Source organism: Anarrhichthys ocellatus, unplaced genomic scaffold (assembly GCF_004355925.1).
Source record: "Anarrhichthys ocellatus isolate YVR2014 unplaced genomic scaffold, GSC_Weel_1.0 scaffold2, whole genome shotgun sequence".
Classification (NCBI taxonomy): Eukaryota; Metazoa; Chordata; class Actinopteri; order Perciformes; family Anarhichadidae; genus Anarrhichthys; species Anarrhichthys ocellatus.
The window spans coordinates 17,631,098-17,641,804 of record NW_022280032.1 but is presented as its reverse complement, the minus strand read 5'-3'; the positions used below and the strand labels follow the sequence as shown (position 1 = coordinate 17,641,804).

Sequence of the window (10,707 nt, the reverse complement as noted above, 5' to 3'; positions counted from 1 at the left end):
AGAGAGAGAGAGAGAGAGAGAGAGAGAGAGAGAGAGAGAGAGAGAGAGAGAGAGAGGTACAAAGAGAAGAAACACAGATTCAGCCTGTATCTATTTATATTTTAAGGAATGTTTACATTTTCACTTTTGCAGCTGAGAAGCATTAATACTTCCCCTCTCACCTTGTGGCAAACATGGCCCTGAGAGACGAGAAGGTGGCGGCATCTTCTTTCAGAGCCTTCAGCTCGTTCCTCAGCTTCATCATGGTCTCTGTCACCATCGTCTTTTCATTCTCGTACTTGCTCTTCAAATTTGCCAGTGCACCCTCTGCTGTCTGCAGTGAGGACAGTGTAACGTTATATTAAAGTACGTTGGTCTCATTCAGATCTCTGACACAAAAAAAGACAATTGATAGGTTTCTTTCTGTTTGCATATGTGGTATATTAAGTACTAAGTAGAATTCTCTTTCACCTGTTTATTGGCCTTCAGCACTAGCCTGAGCGTGGCTATCTGCTCTCTCTTGGTACTGAGCAGGGACTTCAGTTTGAGGATCTCCTCCAAGCACAACTCCTTGTCCTTGTCAAGCATAGGCGCCAGCTCCCTAGCTGCGGCCCTCTGCCTGGACAGCTGCAGCGAGCGGTCCACAGCCCTCTGGAGGTGTTTGATCTGGTCTCTGATGATGGCATTCAGGTTGTAGATGTTCATGGGCTCCTTCCGCAGGTCCCCACCGGCCTCTGAGGGCCCTGGGGATGGGCAAGGAGAGACGGTGATGACTGGGGAGCCCGTGGGGTTGCGGGTGGGGCTGCTGTGACAGGAGTCCACTGTGTTGGTCGTTGTCTCGTTGTGATGGGTGACCCTGGACGGGGAGTCCATGGGACTGCGCGGGGGCTCGGAGGAGCAGGCTGCGGATGCCGCAGCGAGGCGTCGGGCCAGACGAGGCGAGAGCAAAGCCCGATGGTCGTCGGAGCCCTTCAGGCTGCCGTTGCGTGTGACCCGGCTCTGGCGGAAGTAGTCCAGCATGACGCGGTTGGGTGTCTCATTGTTGCACAGACAGACGTGGTGGTAGAGCTGTGCCAGTTCCTCGCTGAAGGTTACCAGCTCATCCTGTGCTGCATTCAGCATGCCCTGGCTCTCTGTGGCTGTGCACGCAGCCGCTCGCAGCTCTGTCTCCAAGCTCGCCACCCTCTCCCCGCTCTCACGATAACTACTCTCCAAATGGGTCACCTGCTTGGAAGAAACGAGTTGGACATTTGCAACATCACAGGGTGCAAAACAACTGAGTTGAGGTTAATATCGTCCAATAAAAACAATGCAGTAATAACAACATACATAAGTAATAACGACAAACCTGTTCACTTAGTGCCGGGAGCCTGTCGTCACCGCGGCTGTCCCCCTGCCCCTCCACGGCCTGGTTGTACTTCTCCTTCAGGGCCTTGAGCTCTGCTTTCAGGTCGATCACCTCTGTCACCGCCACCTTGTACTTGCACTCCAGGATCTCGAAGCCGTGGATATCGGGATCATGGTGACCATTGGCTGGTGGTGAGAAGGAGCCGCCGTCAGGTTTCTCACTCTCCTGTGGGTCATCGAGCTCTTTGCCTCCATTGAGACATTTCAAGCCGTTGACGTGCTCCGTGAGGCGATGGACCCTCTCATTCTGCTCGGTCAGGGCACCCTGAGTGTGCTGCAGCTGGGTTTGCGACTCCTGCAGGTTCATGAGCAGCGTCGACTTCTCGCGCTCCACCTGCAGGACAGGAGACACATGAGAGGCAGTCAAGACAGTGAGGGAAGAATGCTGCATATATATGTTTGATGAGACATGTTCATGAAACCTAAGTCCAAGGCCTTTATATATTCTTATATAATACCGCATTAATGTGTTAACAGATCAAAGTTATTCAACCTGCAGCATTATTTAGGGGCCACTGATAAAAGCTACAGAATAGCAGGACTCAGTTACGCAAATGTGCAATCAGTACGACCTGCATAACTCAGATAAAGATACTGTTCCATGCAGCCATCATTATTAGGCAGCAAGTGAACAAACACAAGCAAATCATGGACTAACAATGTATTGTATCAGTTGACCTGCATTTCCGACTGTACAAAGGTATGTAGTGCGGGTTGCTTGACTCAAAAAATGTTAGTGAAGACATCGGGAACTAAAATGAGTTAGCTGTTTAGTTGCTTCTTGTGGAGTGTGCTCCCCCCGCGCTGAAAGGGTAAAACTTTATTGATCCATCTCTTCGATTGCCGAAGTACAATACAAGTGATTGTATGTTCTTTATATATTGAGAAAGAAAAATCAACTGGAAAATTAGAAGCCTGATGCTGCTGGCGTTTAACATCCTTACCAGAATAACCTACTTGAAAGAGAAAATTAATTAGTGAGTAATTGCGTTGACGGAGAAAGCCCCACTGCTAATATAGCAGCCATTAATCTAATTGTGTATTTCCCTGAGGAGCTCAGCGAGGGGCAAAAATGAACAGTAATGACTTGATTCGATTTCAGCATGAATCTGATCTACCTTTGATTTTTATGTATTCCTCTTGTGAGAGGTGCCTGTTCATGAGTGTGTGTTGCACTCGGGTGAGAAATACAGTATACTTTATTATATGAACCCTATATTTATACTCTGTTCATGGAAATAGCTTCTCACAATGCTAAGTTTGAGCTAATTGTGAAATATATAAACGAACGGTGCCTGTGGACAAAAAAATTTGTATGATATTTTCTCTCCTTCTTTGGGTGTCACTTCCCAGTTAGGCCTCTATGTCTGTCCCCTTGTCTCTAAAGCAAAAGCAGAATATAGTCAGTTTCTGTCTCTGTATCTGCTCTCTGTGCCTGTTGGATGCTAATCACCCTGACAGGGCTCCCTATGGCACACGCAACTGCGCTGCCTCTACTGCTCAACGTGTTTTGCTGTGCTGTGTTTCAGCTTCATCACTCCCACTACGACATTAGCGCATATGAGAGCATACATACATTATAACACATGATATGCAGTTCATCTGGGCATGGACATAGGCTCTTGTCGCAATCTCTAACTATGTGTGGTCTTTCGCTTTCAAAACAACGAATGAATATGTGTTTCAGCTGATGCTGGACAAGTGATAAGACGACTCATTCTCTCCACTGAAAACTGTGGATCAATACAGCTAGTGTTGTAAAGTGCTGTGGGCTGCAGTGAATGGCCTTGGGGTTAGCGGTGGTTGCAGCTTTAAAGCGACTAAAATCTTCCAGACAGTAACTCGACACACAACCAATATGACGTTCAAGTGGCGTCAGTGCTGACCTTGAAGATAACGTTCAATGATACGAAAGGGCTGAACAAAACACGCGTCAACACTGGTGGTTTTACTCGGGTTATTCTGGGTCATTTAATTTACTGTGTAATTTATTGCTATATTTTCTTTAGACCCACCTGCAGAAGCTGCTGTTTGAGCTTCTGCATCTCCGACAGGTTGAGCTCACTGAACAGGTCTGGCACGGGGTGCAGGCCTTCTCCTTTCCTGCCCGGTCGGTAGTCCCCGTTCATCTTAGCCGATCCGGTGCCTGCGTGAACGTGGCCGTTGCGGCGATTGCTGTCCTCATTGTTGCCGTTCGCAGCAGGGATGGCGCTGCCGTTGGTGCCGTGGGTCTCCTCGGGGAACTTGAGGCCCTCAACGCCAGTGACAGTGAGCGCCAGATGGGCCCCTGCTCCGTAGACACTGTCGCTCAGGCTGATGTGGTGGGCCAGTTCCTTCCTCAGATTGTTCTTCTGCTCACGCTCACTCTTGAGGGCATCCAAGGCCTCCTCCAACTGACCCTCAGAAATGTCCTTCAGACGTAACGCGTCTCCCAGCTGACTGTTGAGCAGAACAGTCTCCTCCTCTAGTACCTTGATTTCATGTTTCAGTCCCTCGTACTCCACCTGAGGAACAGCAGGAACAGGATAGAAAGAACAGACAACATTTAATTGAAATACTTAATTACATTCTAAAGCATTCTGTCTGTAAGGATTTGATGGCCCAATCCTTGGTCACACCGGAGGGGACGCAAGGAAGGTGTGAGTAAAACAAATTAGCAGCAGACAAGTTAAGAAATGAAATTAATTAAGTGTTTTTTTCCCCCTTTAAACTCTTTGTTTAAAAATTGAAAATATTTTTAGAGCCAGGTGACTTAAACCAAACACCAAACTTCTTTTGACTCAGTATTCTGTGACAACATAGTATTTTGGTTATGAATTGTGGTTTCATGCAATATTCAATCTAAAAACAAGCTTGATGATGTGGTAAAATAAAATAAATTGTACAAAGCAGGTAAAGGCTTTTGTTTTCACACCTGTCACTTATTTAGATGTAATCTTTACAGTAAGATCAACAATATCAAAGTCTTACATCACAACACATGATATATGACGTTAATCTTCTCCAGCACAGGTATTGGAGAGAAAGTGAATAAAGCCCACACAGACACAGTATGACTGTGTAATTGGACAAGGGATACTGCAGCACCTTAAGGCAAATAAAGGATGATGAGCAACACACTGAGAGCGCTGTTTGACTCAGTGCATCCTGGAACTAAAACCATAAAGGGGACCACATTCCAAGGTGGTTTTGGAAGTGATTTCGGAAACTGAGCGTGAGCCATTCATCTCCACTGAGAAGGGGCTTGGCGTCACATCATTGAAGGCGATGACACATCTGCATGAGGCAGATTTGCTGTTGTGGGGTGTTATTGAGAAGTTAGTCGAATGAGTTGATACTAACCTGGCTCTGCTTGAGCGTAGACACCAGTTTCTGCAGCGTGATGTTCTCCTCCTCCAGCTCTGTGTAATCCTGAAGCAGTCTGGTCTCTCTGAACTTGTACTCCTTGATCTCTTCCCTCATCCGGCTCCTCTGTAGCTCCAGCATCTCATTACTCTGAAACAAAGAAAAACGGGATGTAAAAAAGAAAAGCAGGGGGAGAGAGATGGGTTCAATGAGGAGGAAACAAGACTGGAAGTCAGTTTATAACCTAAATCTATGCTATAACTGACACATAGTTTGTTCACAGAAAGTATTATTACTGGTACATACTTATTGTCAACACTAGAGTCTCAGACCCATACTGTACATACTTCTCTCTGATAGCACGAAGATAATGTTGGTATCTGACTATATGGCTTCGACATGTGCTGTGGAACAAAGAGCCAGGCCTTCCCTTTTGCAAGCAAAGGTTTCATCCTGATTGTAGTTTGATGAGCACCAAACCCCCCAACTCTGGAGAAATTCACATTAGGGTGTGAGTTTCCTCCCCCCAAAAACTATGCGTTCTTGAAGTTACCTGAAAGCAGCGCTGCAATCTAATTGGCCGAGGGCCACGACACCCCAGGACCCCTGTGGTTCAGCCACTGTTCTACAAAACTACCTGCAACCCCCACCTCAATGCTTTTCCCCTTCGACCTCCGTCGAGCTAGGGAGCACACCAACGTTGTTTCCCTTTTCAACCAAATCCTAGGTCTAACAGTTTATATTCGCTGGCCGAATTCACCAAACTGTCTATTTTATCTTTGTTCGTATCCACGAAGCAAACCCTTTCATTCCTGCAGAAGTGAAGAAGCAAGACTTCTTCAGAGAGAGAGAGAGAACTTCCACTCTCCACCAAGCGCCTCGTTTGCTCCGGACATAAGGACGCGAGAAGCCCTTATACAGACGACAGTGATTCTCTCCCACCGAGAGAACACCTCCCGCGGCACGCAGCCGCGCTGCCTGGGCCCAACGAAGCTCAGAAGAACCCCTCAGAAGAACCCCCCCTCAATCACCATGATTGCATCGTACCGTAAGGCGAACTAGAGTCTGGGCAGAGTTAGAGAGAGTTCATTTGTGTTTGTTTTATCTTGTTTGTGTGCTTAAAGTACTGTTCATTTTTATAACCTGGTGTATGCTTAATAATCGCCGACACTAACGGTCTCTGAGATCGTTGGGGTTGTGGAGAAGCTAGTGTATTTCATGCTACCGTGATCTGTGTTGAGCTGGCCGCCTGGTCGCCTGGTGAGGTCGAAGTTGCTTCTCATCAGTTCAGGAGGTCAGAACCGCCGGCTGAGACAAAGAGTCGCGGTTCTTGCTCCCCTGGCTGAGAGAGCAATCTTCCGTACTCCCGCGCGGAGCAGAGGATCTTAATCTTTTGTTTTATTTCATTTTGTTTTGTTCCTTTCCCTTCTCTTTTACTAATCCACACACACACACACACACACACATATAGCTTTGAGCTAATCTAGCTACGTGCTAAACGGCTACCGGCACTAGACGCCGGGTCTCCTGTTGGCTATCCGCCATTTTGAGTCTCACGCATGAGAGACGTCGCCATGTCCCAACTACGTCATACGTCGCTGAGCTGTTCCCTCGCTCCTCCCCCTTACGCACACACACACACACACACACACACACACACACACACACACACACACACACACACACACACACACACACACACACACACACTTCCCCCCCTCCTCTTTTCAATAGTCTGTTGATTTTAGACAGCGTGCTCATGAATGTATAGTTGTTAGTTTAATAGTTGACTAGATCATTAGTATTAGAACGTAATACACTCTGTTATATTTTAAAGAGCAGCTGTCTGTGATTACTTTGTGCATGTGTATTGTGATAATAGCTGATATGTGGTCTGTGCTCGAACTTAAACCTTCACTTTCACTCTGAATGTGTAATAGTACTCAGACTGTTGACATTGCGAGTGAACAATAATTATGAGACTTAGTTTTATCGTTTGGTTATTGGTCCCTGTTTGCAGGGTGGTGCCCCGTTATTATTAATAATCATTAATAATTGTTACTGACATTAATAATTCTTTTGATGTCAAGAATTTAGTTTCTTAGATGCTGATAACCCAAACACGCTCCTTTACGTTCCCTACATATTGGTGCCCCCTTTTTGAGGCTATGTTATTCCCAACAATAAAAAAGTTTATCAAACAATTTCATTATCTTAAATGCAATGAGTCAGCACGTTCAGACTCTCAGAAATATCCTTATTGCTGAGCATGGATAGAAACATGAGCATCTGCTGGACCAGATAAAGTATCGGTGAGAGGAATGCACCGGCCACAGAAGTCATAAATCTAAGTAGTAGTACTGGGAATATATTGAGACCTCAGCAAATCCATCTCTCCCACACAACTCCTACTTGTAAGTTTTATTCCAAGGAATAGGGAGACGGATGAATATCCTCTCCACTAGCTTCAAAAGAACTGACCCTGTTGAGATACTTAGTTACTTGTTGACAGGGGTGGTGTAAGAGGGTTCATCTCTTTATTTTCTCAGACCAGTTCACTTTGAATGCATTACTTTATTTTTACAGTGGTAAGACAATTGATCTCCTGTATTTAACAAAAATGAAGGATATTATTATTGTATTACATTGCTGCACCCTCATGACAAGCAGATTAGGAATGATGGCCTTATGTTTTAAACACAGACATGAGTAAATGTGTCCAGTACAACAGGACTGAAGCGATGTATTAAGTATGGAAAATAATGAACAATTTATCGTATGCATGCTCATGTGTGTCTCACTGCAGAGCTGCCTGCAGCTCTCAGCGCATATGGCAGAAGTGCTGACCCAGAGATAGTGTCAGGAGTGGGAGGGTAAACACACAGGAGGAAGACAATCGGAGACCTGAGACACATGGCCTCTTCTGTGCTTTGACCCTCCAGAACTTCTTAATGCATGTGTGCTTTCAGATCTAGCAACTGGACTGAAACTAGAGACCATTATGATACACTGAATCTTTTGATTTGTACTGCAGCTGACAGCAGCTCCTATAGTTTCAGAGCTAATGGAGCCTCAACTGCAAAGTGCATAGAAGTACAGTATGACTGCACAGAGAACACTTTTATAAGAACCCAGAAAAACAAAACAGAACCCAAATGACATTTTAAGAACAAACCTTATGAGCATAAATAACAAAACATACAATAACACATGTGGATGACGTATTATTGATTATAATGATCTTTCCTTGGGACTTCTTGTCCAGTTACATATTCATGACAGTGCAGGGAATTACACTGAGCCGGGTATGAAGTGGACTGGATTAGAGGCCAATTGTCAGTCAGTGGGCCTCTATAGAAGCGTGGCTGATCAGATGCCGGGGGTCAGGGACAGTGCGGCACACAATACTGGCAATGAGCCCGCCCACAGGGCAGAGCCGGGCAACTCACCCCTGATCGGGGCTTCACAGCACAGACTGTGACTGTGACAGCTTTATTGGATTCATGATACAATGGCAAATATGGCAGAGGTCCAGCAATGTTGGAGTCATTCATCATTACCGCCATTGTTGCTGCGGTAATGGGGAATAAATCCAAAATGTTAACATGGAGAATAAGTATACAGTAATATGACTTTTTGAAAGTTTAGAGATTTTTTTATGAGAATAGTCAGAAGACAAGATAAACTGTAGGTGGTTACCGCATACACGTTTCTTAATCCTTTCATGTTCTGACTTAAAACTGCAGGCTAAACACAGCAAATGAAAACTTTCTCTGGCAGTAAGTAAAACCATTTTCCATTAATTATTTCTTGATGAATCTGTATATGTTGATAGTGTTTGTGAAAGATTGTTTGGAACCCTTTGATTAGACCCCCAGTGCGGCTGCAACAGCTGCCTCTCGTGACGAAAAGGCAACTCCTCCTCATTAGGGCATCGCGTATGCAAATGAGGATTTCAAAGAGAGCCAAAAGCCATTGATGAACACATCATCAAAGAGCCATGATCGCGAAGCAAACCGTTGACAGGTGTGTGTGTGTGTAAAGAAGAGCAACCAGTCGTGAATATCTCGACCACGCTCATCAGTTAGTTAGCTGCCCAATTGAAAATATTATGCTACATAATGCGGAATATCCATGACTACTTTACCTGTTGTGTATGACGTTACTCTGCTTATATTTAAACTAACATATGTGTCATGTTCAGAAATGACGTGCAGAGGGTAAGAACGCGACCTGACGACACTCCCTGATGAATATAATGAATGAGAGTGTGTGTCCTGTGGGTGTAGTGCTGGTTGTTAGATGAGAGCAGCGTGGCTCACTCTGGCCCGACACATGTGCCGAGCTCAGGGCATTTTACTTAGTCCCCAGCTTAGCACCGGATTTGCCCGCCACAATGGGGTCGTGGCCGCAGTGTCTGACCCCAGCTCGAACTCCTGTGCTGCCCGACACAGTGGCTGCAGACATGTATGAATGCATAAGTGCACGCTTCGCGTGTACGCACATGCATATTGTTTTGTCTGTGTCAGGTTTGATCCCCTTTGTGCCATTGTGACCGTTTGGCCTTGTGTAAGTTAATGTACAGTAAATCATAAGAATGTGGAAAATATGAAAGATGCAGAAACAGAAATGTTTGTTGTACTTTGCTGACAATCCTGATTTAACTTTTTCTTATTTCTGGGATACAAGATGCAGCCGGTGACAAATTATCTTTTACTCAAACACAACAACCACCAAACCTCTATGCAACTACAGCGCATATTGCACTTCTCACATTTACAGCTTTTCCCCATTATAGTTGAAGTGTTCCCAGGGGGTTTTACTATATTACTATCTATACAAAAAAACATCTTCATGCCGTTTTCTCGCATATAGAATATTCCTGACTTCTTGTGTTTTTCTTCGTCTACCATGAACGGATGAATGCTCTGCAGAAGCTGCACTCTGTGACTGTTGACCAGCTCACCTCTCGTAGGTCCTGCGTGAGTGCGTTGAGCCTCTCGTCCTCGGCCTGGGCGTTGGACGCCACAGAGCGGCTGAGTGTCACCTCCGTTTGCAGCACCAGAATACGCCCCATGTAGTAGGCCTCCTTGGAGGCCGACTCCTGCAGCAACGTCTCCTCATTGGTCTCCCCATCCTCCGCCACCTTACGCTGGTTGCTGTAAGCCTGGCCGAACGCCTGGAGAGGAAGAAAAGAAGGGGCAGAGTAAAAGCAATGCAATAATGATATAATTATATATATATATATATATATATATAATCTTTGTAAGGACCAACAAATATCTTTTGCGAAGTAAAAATTGAAGTGACACTGATCCAAATCCTGTCATATAATATAAACATCCTAATCCATGTGAGGGATTTGCGCCCACTGGCATGTACAGTAAAGCCAGCACATCTCTCACAGTTATGGCCACTCGGCATTCTCCTGCTGTACTTTTGACCACCGGCAGCACTAGCAGAGTACGTGCGGAGGCTATCCCTCAAGGATACCTGCTCTCTGTCTATGTGGGATGATGTTTCGCTGTGATCAATAGACACACTGTTCCCATTTTCCTGACACAGGTTTTCACGGCACTGAGAGCTGACTTGTCATGATAAAGGAGCCAAGGCTTGATTGAGAAAATCAAAGCACGCATCAACAGCAACACAGGCCTCTCATTCTAGGGCCGACCGTACCACACTAGTGGTGTAACAAATGCGCAAAAACTTCAGTTGCATGGACCAACAAGTGAAATTTAGAGATATACTGCCTTTGGTGGTTCAATAAATACTATGAACCATCCTTCAGTTTCTCAGCAGATCAGCACGAAAAAGTGGTTCTGTTGCACACAGCAGCCCCTCAGAGAGATAATGGATCAATACTGCTGTCTCAGACAACTATTTTTATGGTTTACAATTGCCACATGAAACTGTAAACAATTCAGCATGTATAGTTATTATTTGTGAACAGTTAACCGCCCTAATTGTCAATGC

The 10,707-nt window shown here is 45.4% G+C and overlaps 1 protein-coding gene across 8 annotated transcripts in view; it reads right to left on the bottom strand.

Moving 5' to 3' along the window:
* bicd1a (bicaudal D homolog 1a) overlaps positions 1-10,707 on the bottom strand; it is a 34,445-nt gene that overhangs the window by 4,990 nt on the left and 18,748 nt on the right. For 5 of the 8 annotated variants that reach the window (XR_004213253.1, XM_031862337.1, XM_031862355.1 and 2 more), the window contains exons 2-7: positions 9,698-9,910; positions 4,729-4,881; positions 3,402-3,890; positions 1,328-1,720; positions 451-1,206; positions 162-313 (exon numbers count right to left, since the gene is read on the bottom strand). Coding sequence is in view for 7 of the 8 variants with exons in the window: in XM_031862337.1 (XP_031718197.1) it covers positions 162-313; positions 451-1,206; positions 1,328-1,720; positions 3,402-3,890; positions 4,729-4,881; positions 9,698-9,910 (2,156 nt within the window). In the remaining variant the exon portion in view is untranslated. The remainder of the gene's footprint in view (positions 1-161; positions 314-450; positions 1,207-1,327; positions 1,721-3,401; positions 3,891-4,728; positions 4,882-9,697; positions 9,911-10,707) is intronic. The other 3 variants (XM_031862347.1, XM_031862364.1, XM_031862328.1) reach the window with 1 other exon arrangement.